This window comes from Frankliniella occidentalis, unplaced genomic scaffold (assembly GCF_000697945.3).
Source record: "Frankliniella occidentalis isolate FOCC.00 unplaced genomic scaffold, Focc_3.1 Scaffold5, whole genome shotgun sequence".
NCBI lineage: Eukaryota > Metazoa > Arthropoda > Insecta > Thysanoptera > Thripidae > Frankliniella > Frankliniella occidentalis.
In genome coordinates, this window is record NW_026267135.1 from 2452246 (window position 1) to 2466255 (window position 14010).

General features: G+C 49.9%; 1 protein-coding gene across 1 annotated transcript; it reads left to right on the forward strand.

Annotated features, from left to right (window-relative positions):
* Nucleotides 1–6096: 6096 nt before the first annotated feature.
* LOC127749944 (uncharacterized) lies at nucleotides 6097–10229 on the forward strand. The gene is made up of 4 exons (XM_052270070.1): nucleotides 6097–6187; nucleotides 6649–6861; nucleotides 7144–8835; nucleotides 10155–10229. Exons 1-4 carry the CDS (start codon nucleotides 6110–6112, stop codon nucleotides 10227–10229), a joined length of 2058 nt encoding a protein of 685 aa, XP_052126030.1. The 5' UTR covers nucleotides 6097–6109.
* Nucleotides 10230–14010: the final 3781 nt, after the last annotated feature.

Below are 14010 nucleotides of genomic sequence, written 5' to 3' on the forward strand. Positions count from 1 at the left end.
GGGGGGGGAAGCTGCTGGGCGGTGCGAAAGAGAGGGGGCACAATGGGGAAAAGTACACCACAGCGCACGGGAAAAAATGATCGTTCGGCTGCATAGTCGAGACTCGCACTAAGTACACAAGACTTGCCAAAGTGTACTTCAGATCAAGCTGCATATTTTTCACAATCTTTATTTTCGCTTTAGAACCGATGATGCTTTTTTTCAAAATGTTCGAAGCTGATCTATTCGAAAAAAGAAAGGATCCAAGGCTCTTTACTCTGACAAATATCCTCGTAAACTTACGGTGTATTTTGTAATTTATTTACAAAACATGTTTTAAATTTACGACAGCCCATCTTGCGCGTCGATCAATTTCAAGTCGATGCGTATAACTTGTAAAATTTTAACATTTTTATTTGGAATTTGACTACACGCTTCGTTGAAAAAAAATTCCCGTTAAACCCTACCACTAGTTTTCACTGAATTGTTTTTAGAAGAGTTCAAGAAGTTCAAACTTGTGCTGCCTTTCGTTCGTGCGCCGTGTGTTCAACATTCAGACGACCAAATAATACAATTAAACGCCGGTCTGGTTCTCTCTGGCCCTTGTAGTAATTACGGTAATTACCCTCACCCCCTTCCTATTTTTTTTTTAGCGAAGGCGTGTGATTTTTGCATCCCTTCCTCCCTTGCTCCCTGCACCGCGGCGCGGCTCTGTGCCGGGAGCTCCCGCAAGCGCGGAGGAGGGTCGGTCGGCTGCTGCGGGGAGAGAAGAGCATGCAGGATTGCTCGGTCGGAACTCTGGTTTGTGGTAGGGATTACAGGTGCGGCTCTGCAAGGGCTTTGATGAAAAGGTAGTACGAAGTGGGATGGCGTGGCGTGGCGGGGCGGGGCGTGGTGGGGCGTGGCGGGGCGTGGTGGGGCGTGGTGGGGGAAAAGGGGATAAAGCCCGTGTCAGTCCCCGCAGGTCCTGGGGCACACGACCACGTCCCCCGCGGGGCCCGCGGCGCCGAGCAGCTCCATGTGCGGCGCAAGGCGACGGACATGTGCAGAATCTGTCGCCGGGGGGGGGGGGAGTTTTGCATATGCCGAGTACCACAGTATACCAGAAACAATACAAAAAAAATAAAATAAAAAAAACAGGCCGCTTAATTATTGCACACGCTAGGTAGGCAACCCCCTGGCCAGGGGTGCGCGGCGGGGCGGCCTAGCCGTCACTCTACAGGCGCGCGAGGAGCCCGGCGGCGACGACCGCAAGACCGCCTCAATAGTGCAAGCGGGCCTCGACGGGTCCGGTGGTTGCTTTGGTCTCACTCCCCCCCCCCCCTCATCCTACTGCTGCACCCTCTCAATTTGTGATCGCACTGGCGTCGTTAACTAGCTCTCTCTCTCTCTCTCCCTCTAGCTCTCTCTCGTTTCCAGCAGGTCTGTCCCCTCCACCCTCCTCCCCTTCAACGCGGTAGCAGACCCAGCCGCGTAAAATCTAGTTTAACTCCCAAGTAGTAGCAGAGAGAAGGGGGCGCCGGGCAGGACTCTGCCACTCTATGAAATTAGTCCCGCCGTTTTCCCCGCAGTGTATATAAAGTTTATTTTTACGTTGCGACTCGCCGTGAATAATAAGGAAAGGCCGGCCGTTACCCCATCGGATTAAATTTTTAACACTCGGCGTCGGTGTGGGCCGCGCTGGCGCCTCGGCCGCCCTTCCTCTCTCTCTCTCTCTCTCTCTCTCTCTCTCCTTCCGTTTCTCTTTGGACACTGGCAGGCGGGGGCCGCGGTGCACATTTCGACGGGAGCATTAATACTCCCGGAACGTCCCCGAATTAGCCAGTTCCTCGGTACACCGCAGCACTACGCCCGGCGACCGGGCACGCCGGCCATTCCGAGCACTTGCTGCCGTTTGTCTGCGCCGCCGGGCCCGGCCAGCACACAGCGCACGGACAGTTTGTTTTCTTATCGACCGTGATATACGTTATCGAAAAAAAAGAACAGAATTAAATTATGCATTTACATACCTGTCATTTTCATAGAAATATTTTTTTTTAGAAAAATATAGTTGCCATTTCCTATGTCAGACTTAATTTCTGTTGTGACCAGGGACACCTGTTATTTTTTATTTTTTTTTAAGGTTATTAATGTTTTTTGTTTGTGTGCTACACTGTAGCCCGGGCCGCGGGTCTTGTAGCCCGCGTCGCGGTCGCGGCCCTCGAGGCGCGCGCACGCCGGGACGTGTTCCTTGTCGCCCCGATCCCTCACGGCCTGTTGGGGGTGCGTGAGTAATTCCTACGTGATACGTGCCAAGCTGTCAGCGGCGACCTGTCAGCCTAACTAGAACTCCGTCAGCGCCACGACGTTTTATTTTATTTTGTTATTTACTCTCTTCTTTTATTTTCCGCGGCGCCCGTGCTTATGCCCTTTTTTTGAGGTCGCCCGCGCCGCGCGAAAAAGTATAGAGTAGAGCGGGAAATAATAAATATTCTGAAAACGAAAGTGCGGGCGCGCGCTCGCGCCGCTGTGCGTGCCGCGGGTTTTTCAAATGAGCTTCTCCCGCCTCGCGCATAACTTCCAGCAGTGTACTCGGCCGCGGGGTGTATTACCATAATTTCTTTTGAGGCGGCGGCAGCAGCAGCAGTGGCTCTGGCTTGTATGCGGGCATTGACATACCTTGGAGGACTATATAGGAATAAATAGAGGGGGCATGGTGGCGGGGCGTGGCGGGGAGGGGCACAGAGCGCCCCCGGGGACGTGCGGGAATCAATGATTCCACATTGACCAGACCACTCGACTCTTCAAAGAGGTCAATTAGCAGGCACCGGGGAATAAAGGGTCAAGTGGACCTGGCACGGCTATATATATATACACACTGAAGAATAAAGTGTGCAACTGGCATGCACATTGTAGTGTTCAACACTATGGTGCACACTGTGGTGAATACTGACAGGTGTTTAACATTATGAATCTGAACACTTTAAAGTGTCCAAAGCATTATGGCCAACACCAGAGTTGTATATTTAGAAGTGTTCAACTTTGCTATTTAACAATTATTAGTATTCAAATATCCAGTCGAACACGTTAAAGTGTGAAACGTAGCGTTAAACATTTGCATGTGCACCGCCGAAAACTTCTGACGTCATTCAAGGCTATTAATAACGGAATTCCATTTTTTGGTTTTTTGTAGCGGGTTTGGTATGTGTATCCTTCCGCGCATATCCTCGTCCTGGAGTGCGAGGCCGGAGAGAAAATCTGAGCGCGATGATTGCGTCGTATAGACGGTCGCTCCAGCATCTCTGTTGAGTGGACGGCAAGAGGATGACCGCCGAAATAATGAGAATTGGTGACGGGTGTTACGGGCAGCATCTACTGATAGCTAGCCCGCTCACATCGTCTCTCTCTCTCTCTCTCTCCCTCTCTCTCTCTCCTCCTCTCTCTCTCCCCCTCTCTCACTCCCCCCTCTCTCTCCCTGGTCACATTCTGGTCACGTGTTGGGCTCGGCTCATATGGTGGCGGTGGCCGGGTCTCTAATTAGGTGCCAACTTGCCACAGGAACCACGTCGGATGAAACATGGAAGGCGGGTGAGGTAGAGGACGGCGGGGGCGTTGGAGGCGGCGGGGGCGGCGTGCAGGGGGAAAAGGGGAAGGTCTGCTACTCTAAAAAATATCATTCGACAGCAATATGTCAAAGTTTAGACTCCTGAAATACGCTTAAAACTGTAAGCGTCCATCTAAGAGCAGAGTGTTCAACAAAGGAGCTACACACTTACAAGTGCACAACTATAGAGTTCCGTCCGTATATACTTTTACAGCAGCGGGGACGCTTTCTCAAGAAATCGCAGAATCTCTGTACTGTTTGGGCGTGGTCATGCTGGTGATGGTGGAGAGTCTATATGCCACTAGTGTCCTTGATGCAGTAGTCTCCCTCTTTCTCTCTCTCTCTTTCTCTCCCTCTGGCGGACTGCCACAGACATAGCGCAGCACACTGCGTCAGTGGCGCGTAACTCGGTCAAAAAGGGCTCCCCTCCCGCTTCGCAGCCGGGCGCAGCTCTGGAGCTGGAAATGAATATGGTCCATAATTATTGCTGTCCTCTGCGGGCGTGCCGTGGTGCGGCCGGCGAGGCAGTGCCGTAAGCTAATCTGGTTTGCCCCGGCGGGGAATTTTTTCCCTCCCTCCAGCAGCGTCTCTGGTGGAGAGCCGCAGCCAGGAGAGAAAAAAATGGGGGGGGGGGCCTTATGTACCTCTGCTCTACCAATATGATTTTATACCTGGGAGGTTTCTAGAAAGAAACCTATTCTACTTGCTCTCCGCGGAAACAAAACATAATTGTTATTTTTCATTTCTCCCCGCGTCGACGAATTCCTCACATTTATTTCCTTCTTGAAGCGGTAGGAGGAAAAGTCGCAGCTATATCTGATGTAATTTTCATTTCGCTGAGCTGGGCTAGAAACGCCGTCCCGAGTGCCCGCGCCGCTTTTCCGCCTTTCCCTCACCGCATTTTCTTGTGTTTCACCTCGAAACGTATATACAGCGTCACATGACGAGCAGCGTTTTACATTTCCCCAGAGCTTGCGGGGTATCGGCATCGGCCCGGGCCGCAGGCGGTGGGGTGGGGTAGGAGATGGTGAGGTAAGGGATTGCGGGGTAAGGGATGGTGCGGTAAGGGACGGCTGACTGGCAGAGTGCCCCATGAGGGGGTTGGGGGATGGGGCGTACCTGCACTAACAGTGCTCCTCCCAGAGGGCCTTGTTGGCTGCCACGGCGGCGTCCGACTCCCTTTTCCTGGACGACGGGAAATCAATCGAACGGAAAAGAAAAGCGGATGAGGGTTTTTTGTGAACTCGAGGTGAAGCTGAGGCTGAGGACGCGGAGAGAACATGTGGGGAACCCAACACCATGTCAAAATAGTGAGGTACGTTAGAAAATATATAAACAATAATTGTGAAACATGTCTTTTTGTCCATCTCGCACCGACTTACGCCTGACGACCATCTTGCCGAAACACGCCAGAGAGAGAGAGCGAGAGAGAGAGAGAGAGAGAGAGAGAGAGAGAGACGAAAGCAATCGCGATGTGTCGATGGCGATCATGTCCGTCGAAAGGGCCTAAGGGCCTGGGGCCGCCGACGCGGCCGCTGTCGTCGGAATGACCGATACGAGAGCTGTGCAAAAAAGAAGTGCTTCTTTGCTTTGAAGAACACCGTGTTATAACTGTCAACTTGCGACAGATTGTTATCATTTTGCACACTTGTACCATGTTGACCCAACTGGGGCATTCTCATTCTAGAATGAGGGTGGGTTGTGCGAAACATGCAAATATAAGTATTTGCAGTGGTAGTAAACGTAACGTAGGTTTACCTTACCAACGTTCGCACCAAGTCATACAAAATGCATTTAGCCTGCAGGTTGGGTGTCTACACTGAAAATAATTGTTCCAACGACCGCCGTATTCTTGTATAGCCGCACTCTTGAAAGTTTTCGAACGCCCCCCCTTTATATTATGAACACCGTGTTCACAATTTGAACGATTCAGGGCTGTTATAACACGAAAAATACCATTCAGGGTACGACCAGCGTTTGCACGACCCACTGTGAGAAATAGTAGGTAGGTTTACAGGAACATTTTTCTTGACGCAAGTTGTAAAATCACAATTTGAAATCGTAAAAATACATGCAGTACGTATCGACTTAAAATCCATTGGCGAGTAAAAAATCTGCTCTCGTAAATGTACAACTTAAATTATAATTCGAGTTTACAAAATTTTTGTATAAATTTACGACGATATTCTTCACAGTGCCTGGCCTTCCGAAAGGGGTTGCAAACATTTCTTAGGTACGACCTACACTTTGTACGACCTGCTTTAGACGAACAGACCGAAAATTGGTTGCCGCGCCGCCATCACGCGGCACATGTGTATTTACGGTACAAAGGAGAACCTTCTATGGGACTTCACGGAGAAACAATCGAAAAGAGGAAAAGCGCGGCACTCTCAAACACATTACCTGTGACGAGTTTTTGAAGTTGAAAGTGGGGCTTTCGATAGTTTCGAGTCATGTACTGCGAATGCGCAGAGTGTTGAGCTGAGCGTCGATATTGTCCTTCGCTGGGTTCCTCCCCTACTCCAACCGAGTCAGAAAGCGACCAGCATGTCGACTGGCAGTACAGCACTAGCAGCGCTATTTCTCTGCTTAGCCGCGGAGGACGCTTTAGCCAATGCGATCACGGTGAGGCTCGAGTGCATATCAGTACTTTAATTGAAATGTGGGTAGCGTAACAGTATTTATTTGCTAAATTGGTAGCTCTTTCTTCCGTCTAGTATTGGATCTTATTCTCAGCACATTCCAGAGCTCCCTCCTCTCAACGCTTTTAACTCTGGAATCACATCTGTGTAAATGGTGCAATGTTTCCAACAGCATTCACATACAATGTGTCGGCTAAAAAAATAGCTTTCTAGTATAGTATTTGTGTGTTTTTGTTCAAACGTTTGCGCTAAGTTAAACCTACGTTTCGATTCGGATAGATTTTGTGCTCAAAATTGCACGATTTTGCTGTAACCTGTCGCTCATAGGCTCGCTCATGAGTGTTCAAATCATAGCAGAAATGAGTGCAAAGAATTGCTGATTTAAGGATACAAATCCAGTACCGTTTAGAAGCGAGAATGTTTGAATCTGTGTATTTTCTTTAGGTTATTACGTCTCGTGTAGTACGTCACCCCGAGGTCCCGTGCGCCCTGACTCTGATACCACCACTCTTCCAACGTGCTGACAATGATTCAGCCGTCTACCCACCGCGCTTGTTCGTGTTTGGCACTACCGATTGGCTGGATGAGTTTTTACGTCGATTTCCAAGCGTTGCTTCGATTTATCTGTGCACAACAACGGAAGAAAACGTGGAAGAGGTATCGTGCCAGAAACTACTAACTTTAGGGGCTGAGCAGTAGTCTTTTCCAATTTAAGGGTATACAGCAGATGAAACAATCGAATAGTGGAAATGCGCGGCACTGTCAATCGTCGTTCTTACACAAGATTCAATTTAACACTGCGACCTGCTCGTGAGCCTTGTTATTTGGAAAAGCCTGCTTAGCAGTAAAACAGCAAGGTTGACATAGAAAAATTGCTAAACATGTTTCTAGAACAATCCGATTGTGGACACATTTTAAATTTTCATGTCTCGCTTTCAGCCTGTGGACTTTCTTCTGGCCGAGATGATGCCGTCTGCATCCATCGTGCTCCGCATCGGTGGCGATGAAAGCCCACTGCGTGTTCCTCTTAGAGTGCGCCTCATCAATTGGGTGTCATTCGATTCGGACGACCAGGCCGATATTCTCATGTCTGAATTATCGGTCGAGGACACGTGCCATAAATTCTTTCACGTGTTTGTAACGGCACGTCAGAGGGGGACGACGCACGTCTTTCACATACCAATGCCTTGCTCATTGGGGGTAGCAACCGATACTATCAAAAGATTGGTGGGCGTTTGGACGCCCGGCGCTGGCTGGCCGGCCCCGAACGTGTCTCTGTTCCCACCGTTATGCGCATCCTGGCGGCCCCCTCCGAACGGAGCACCTCTAATCGCCGATTTGTCTATATACCATCCGTACCGACCCACAATCCGTAGTTTCACAGGGTCAGAGGTGTCTGAGGTACTGCGATTGCTGAGACACACCTACGGTTTAGAGTTTGAGACAAGGTATAATATTGCACTTGAAGAGATGGGGCCGTTGGGGGCAGCAGACGCGTGCCGCCTCAGCTTACAAGCGTTTCCGGTACGGGCTCAGATTCGTGACGTAAATTTTGTGATTCACGCCGAACTAAGTTTGTTTCCTTGGGTGCTTGATGACTGGATTTGCGTAGTGCCTGCCGGTGCAGGTAAACCACGCCCTGTGTTGTACCCCTTAACCGCCGAGTACACGCCCGCAGTTTGGGCTGCCCTTTTGGCTGCTGTCCTCACCGTGGTGGCCTGTCTGTACCTCATGCGTCACGACGAGAGTGTCCAGGAGCTGTTCCTCCAGGCGCTCTCGCCTCTGCTGGGGCAGCCGTTGGACGACAGGTGGGCTGGGCCGCAGGTAGCCGTCCTCGGAGGGTGGCTGCTTACCTGCTTGGTTGTGGTTGCCGGCTATAAAGGGGAGCTCTTACGGCTCATCGCCACCCAAAACGGAGAGATAAACTCCTGGCAGGACTGGCTGGAAAGTGACTTAGATTTACTGTTAAAGCATCGTGATCAAGCATCGGAATACATTGCTAAGGGTTTATATGGTTTGACAGAAAGTAGAGTGCTTCCTTCATTTTTTATAAATGAAATCAATACAATGCCATTCGCGTGGACAGTTTGCATTGAACGTGTTGCGGTTGGGAAGGATGTTAGCTTTATAATAAGCAAGTATATTTTTGACGTTTTAATCCGGGACAAATCGGTGGAAGAATTTTTAAGTCAGATACACACTTTTTCGGTGCCTATTGCCCCAGAACTTAAAACTAGTTTCGTGGCCACGAAGGGGTCTCCGTTCGAAGCGCCTCTTCGAAAACTTTTAGGACTTATTCAAGCGGCGGGGGGCCTTAATCATCATCGTAATTATAAAAAAAATCTCCCTCGGGATTCGAAACACAAACCATTTGCCCTAACTAATGTAATGCCTGTCTTTGCTGCTTACATCGCCGGTAACGTGTTTGCAGTGTCAACTTTGTTACTTGAACTTCTTCTGCCAACTCTTAGACCATTTTGGTCATATTTTTTTCCGCGAAAGCCTGAAAAGCAGACCCGTTCTCCCGCCAAGCGGGGTTGTCAGCTCCATTATGCTGGCAACTCCATTCGGCATGGTGGAGCACAGAGCAGGGTGGAGCCCTGCGTCGAGCGAGCTGCGCGAGCAAGTCCCGTAGGTGGCGGCCGGCCGTCTGACTTCGCTCTCCGTAGGTCTCCGATTGTCTCTCAAGAGCTGGCCGAGCTAATCTGCTCTCGAGAAAGGCGGCGAGGCACCGCTCGGCGTTGAGGCAGCGCTGCTTCGATCCCTGCAAGAGACGTTCTCTTCACCCAGGATATGTTACCGTAAATAAAATAAAGAGTGTTCAATTGTTCACATGTACACGGTAAACAAAAAACTCGGATTCCGAGCTGGGAATCTCGATTTCCGAGGTTGCCCTGATTCCGAGCTACCGATCTCGAAATCGTGTAATCGTGTCTCTAAAACCGAGTCACCCCAGTTTACCTGTTTTCGGAAAACAATTCCCGGATTTCGAGCTCGTTAGCTCGGAATCAGAACTGAGCGGCTCGAAATCAGGCTTTGGATGCTCGAAATCGAGACGATTCATTAAAAGCGAGAATATACCTCAAAAATTGCAATTCACTCTTTTTTCACCCCTTGGATTCCGAGTTTTTTTGTCTACCGTGTAATTGTGTGAAATATTTGGTAAAGTTCGAACGCAGAAGAAAAACAGTCGTGACTGATGTCGTTACTCAATAATGCGCTTTGGTATGTACAATACATAGTCTATATTATAAACGTGTTTTCACTCGCCAACATTTGATTTTTCAATCTGCTATACCACGATCCTTCGAAACTGCCGAAGGTGTCCAAATGCGCGAAAGTCTCCGACTTTCGTGTTTGACGTGCATGTGTTTCTCATCCTGATTTCAGTTCTCTCTCTCTCTCTCTCTCTCTCTCTCTCTCTCTCTCTCTCTCTCTCTCTCTCTCTCCTCCGACTGGTCCGACCCGAATTAATCGCCTTGAATAAGCCGCTGCATTCTTTGATCGTCCGCAGCTGGCCGCGACCAGACCGTGGAATGACCTGACCCGAGTTGGTCCGAGTCGAGCCGAGTCGAGCCGAGCCGAGCCGAGCCGAGCCGAACTGGGCCGGGCCGGGTCCCTCTGGTGAGAGGACCATCTGGGATGGTGCTTCCAGTTCTCCGCCCACGCCTGGAGGCACCCCGGCACCGAGCGAGGTATGAGAGCGAGAGAGAGAGAGAGGGAGAGAGAGAGAGAGAGAGAGGGGGGGGGGAGAGTAAGCACGCGACGAAGGCTGGCTGCTACGCGGCACGAAGTGTGCGCTGGGAGGCTGACCGCCGCTGCCACGCATGCCACGCTCTCAGAACAGCTGATTTTTCATTTCCGTATCGGAAGAGGGTAGAGCAGCCTAATTTGCCTGTTTTGCTTGCAACTAATTATTGTCATTATAAATTGTCTTCTTTGTGTGACAGAGTGAGACGAACCGAACTGCACTTTTGTTTAGCACTGTTATGGCTAGTGCCTTTACAAAGGCACTAAGCTCATAATTTCCTTTAACCCCTCTCGCAAAGGTGCGGCTTAACACCTTTGTTTTTAATGCGCACAAAGATTTTTTAAAGTTTTTCTTTTAATACGGTAATTTGGTGACAAACGCCTCGCGATGTATTCGGCTGTGGTTTGAGCCCCGCGGGAGTCCCTTCTTTACGGCCTTCGTCTTGGTGCTACGTTAACGGGGCGCTAGATCTCAGACCTCCTCTGCGTCCCTCCCCGGGGGACCCCATGTGTGTGCGTGTGTGTGTGTGCGTGGCGTGTTTGTGTTTGTGACTTCCTCTGCAAAAAGAACACGAGTACACAAACAACTTATTGATAAAAACCTACAATAAACACAAAATGGCAAGGGAAATTTTTTGTACGTGGGCTAGATGTGTCTTTGTGCACATCTAAACCAGATACAAATTTGTATGCACGCTACATAAAAAAAGCATTTATCTGATGAAGGTGCTCAAAGACACATCTAACCTAGGTACAAAAATTGTCCCTTGCCATTTGAGCTTATTAGCTCACAATTTCCTTGAGCCGTCCTGCAAAGATGCTACAAAACACCTATTTATCCCCAGTGCTCTCACTATAACACCCACGCATGGTTGCTGCACTTACTAACAATTGAAAATTGCTTTTCATTCCTTTAACTGTACCGCGGGGGCGTTGTTTTTACTGAATATTTCTGTAGCAGTTGTTAGTAAGGTCATAGTAATTTATTTCCCGCAAATCCTGCGGTGCGGGAGCGAATCGCGAAGCTCTTCTTTTAAAAAGTGAATCACTCAGATCCAACCTCGTTGTGTATTCTTCTCCCCCTGTCAGACCCCCCCCCCCCCCCCCCCCCCCCCCCCCCCCCCCCCCCCCCCCCCCCCCCCCCCCCCCCCCCCCTCACCCTACTCCCGATCTCGTATCTCTCACTGCTTGTCTTCCCCGCCCCCGCCGCTATAATCGGTACCGCCGCAGTTTGTCACACTGCCGCGCGTCGGGCGATGCAAAAGATGCGACCTGCCTAATTTGACTTTTTAATTGTCCTGTTTGCCTTTCGTCCTTTTTTTATCGTGTTTATGTTTTCGTCGAGCTGCTCATCGCCTGCTGAGATTCGGTCTCGGGGAGGAGAAATATAGAGCGTGTGTGTGGATCGCCCCCACCTCGCCGCGCGCAGAAAATCTTTTCCTGCTAACCGCATCGCTCGCCGGTGGCTGTGACGGCCCCGGGGCTCATCCGAATGAATGTCCCTCTCTGGGCCGCCGCGCGCGCGTCCACGGCACGCTGAAATCAAACAACAACAAAAATTAAAAAAACTGTTAGCCAACAGTGGTGCTGTTGTTCAATTGGTCAAGCCAAAAAAAAAAAAATGTCCATCACCATTTATCTTGTGAAATTAGAAAATCACGGATACCACTCAAATCACGAGAGACAAGACGAGCCGCATTTACTCCTCCTTTCATTTCTAATGCATTTTTGTTGTTCTTTGTGGAGTTTTCTCATTTTGTGCGGAACCATCAATCTCATTTGGACGAAAGAAAGCGATTAATCATTCCCCCTGGTTACACTGCCAATAACAACACCGACCTGCAACGCTCGACGAAAGTGCGACTGTTTTACTCGGATTCATTCTTACGGCAGCTCGGCGCCTGCGAGACTCGGGTTAGGCCTCCCGGCAGTGCACGCTTGCACTGCAGGCCAGATGTTGCCTACCTACCAGGCGCTACGAGAGCGTGCATCGGCTCCAACATATGGCAAACTCGTGATGACAATTAATTCACGTCTTTCTGGATGGCTCCTTTCACAGTCAGCTAGTTCTTCCTTATGTGCTACACTGCAACTAATCATTTGACGATTTCTGAACGAAAAAGCACCCATCTTTTTAGTATCTTTCGGGTGGCCAATTTTAAAACGGCTCCTTTTCATTCGTATCAAGATATGGAATGTAAATATTCACCTCTCTTTGAAAAACTTGCAAACAAGTCAGCTGTGTACCATTGCTCGGTGTGCTGCCATGCCAGGCGCCTTCACGGGCCAGCGGCACCAGAAGTTCATTTACCACGGGTGCCTCTGCTTCGACACCCCCCGCAGTCCGCATCGCATCGCGGCGTTTGCCAAATTTGAAAAGAAAAAGAAAAACAAAAGCAGTCTGGGCACCAATTGATTCTAAAGAAATGCTAAACAGTTAAATACTGGCTTGATGCGGGAAAAAAAGCGGGAAGACAAATAAACTACTTAGGAAAGAAAATTATGGGAGTTAAAAAATAAAATACAATCTCAAGTCCAAAAACCTTTTCTATATGTCGTACATTTTCCCCTTACTCTCCATTTGTTCCACAACTCACACACTTCTACTTTTATTTTCGTTCTTTCGCCGAGTTTCCTTCCAGCTAGTCATTCGATCTCAGCCGCGAGAGGGTCCGGGTCCCCGTAACTCGGGGATAAATGTCCAGAGCCTATCTGGGACGAGGCGCGCGTCCTCGGCGGTGGCAACCCGCACGGGGCTGGAGCGCCCCGCCCTGCCCCCGCCTCACCCCGCCACACGCTATCGCCGGAAACCTTATCAGTCGCAGCGCCCTCCATGTCCTTCTCGGCCGCAATCTATAATTCAATCGCAAACGCGAATTTGAAACATCAAAAGGCGTCTCGCATAAAACGACCCCCTGGCTCGCCTATGGGCTAAGCGCGCTTCCCATTCCCGAAGATGTACATCGCTTACTAAATTTCGCCAACTATCTTCCCCCCTCTTTTTACTTTATACTTTCCCTTTTTTTGCTGTGGTTCTGATTTTTCCTATCTGCCCCCGACGGGGAAGGTAAAAAAAAAAAAAATGTCTGGGTTCTTCGGAACTTTTTGCCCTCTGCCGCCCATCTATCCATCCGTTCGACCCGAGGCTCTCTGATGTCGCCGGCCGCGGACTCCCTCGCACAGCGCTGTGGATTGATGACACGTGTGCTGACCCACACACTCCTAAAATTTGACAAAAATATTATGTCGATACAGTCCTAAATTCATTAGGAAATTTATTTATTCACGAATAGTGTCCTTGTGTAAATTTTACTTTGCGAAAAATGTTAAGTTTTGATGCATGGTGTTTCCACAAGTTTTAATTTCACAATTGCGTCTCGTAACTTTCCAGCATATCTAAATGGAAATTTCCTCCTAAAACCCATACAAATATGTTTTTCCGTTGTGCTAATTAGCGGAACGGTCTGCGTGATCGATTGTCCGGTGTCTCCATACACGGTTTTCTGCTGTCGATTGTGTCGGTGTTGTTGTTGTCTTTTTATGTTGCTGCTTAGTTGAGTCATTTGCACTATGCCGTCATCGCCAGGGACGGCGAGGCCGGCCGGCCCGGCCGTGGCGCCTGTATAAGAGGATGCCCCTCTCATAATCCTCGAGCTGGCTTACGCGCCGACCGGACTCCTTCAGCGGGGCCTGCAGAGAGAGAGAGAGAGAGAGAGAGAGAGAGAGAGAGAGAGAGAGAGAGAGAGACGGCTGCGCGACGCCTCCGCCTTACACAAAATCCCTTCTTAAGGCAGCAGCATCTGCAGCAGCGGCGGTGGCCGCTGCATTCCCAGAGCAGCAGCTGCAAGTGTCAATCGCGAGCCATCTGCATGCATTTATTCCAAGTGCTGTCTGAGCTGTCACTACGCCCTGAGCCGAGCAGGGGGGGTGGCGTCACCTGCAGCGCTTCCCCCTGCTGCAGCACTGCGCCCTTAGAGGAGGTGTCTTCTTTCTTGTTCCCGGGATAACATCCGTCAGCCCAGATTGCATGCAGAGCGAGTGAGAGAAAAGGGGGGG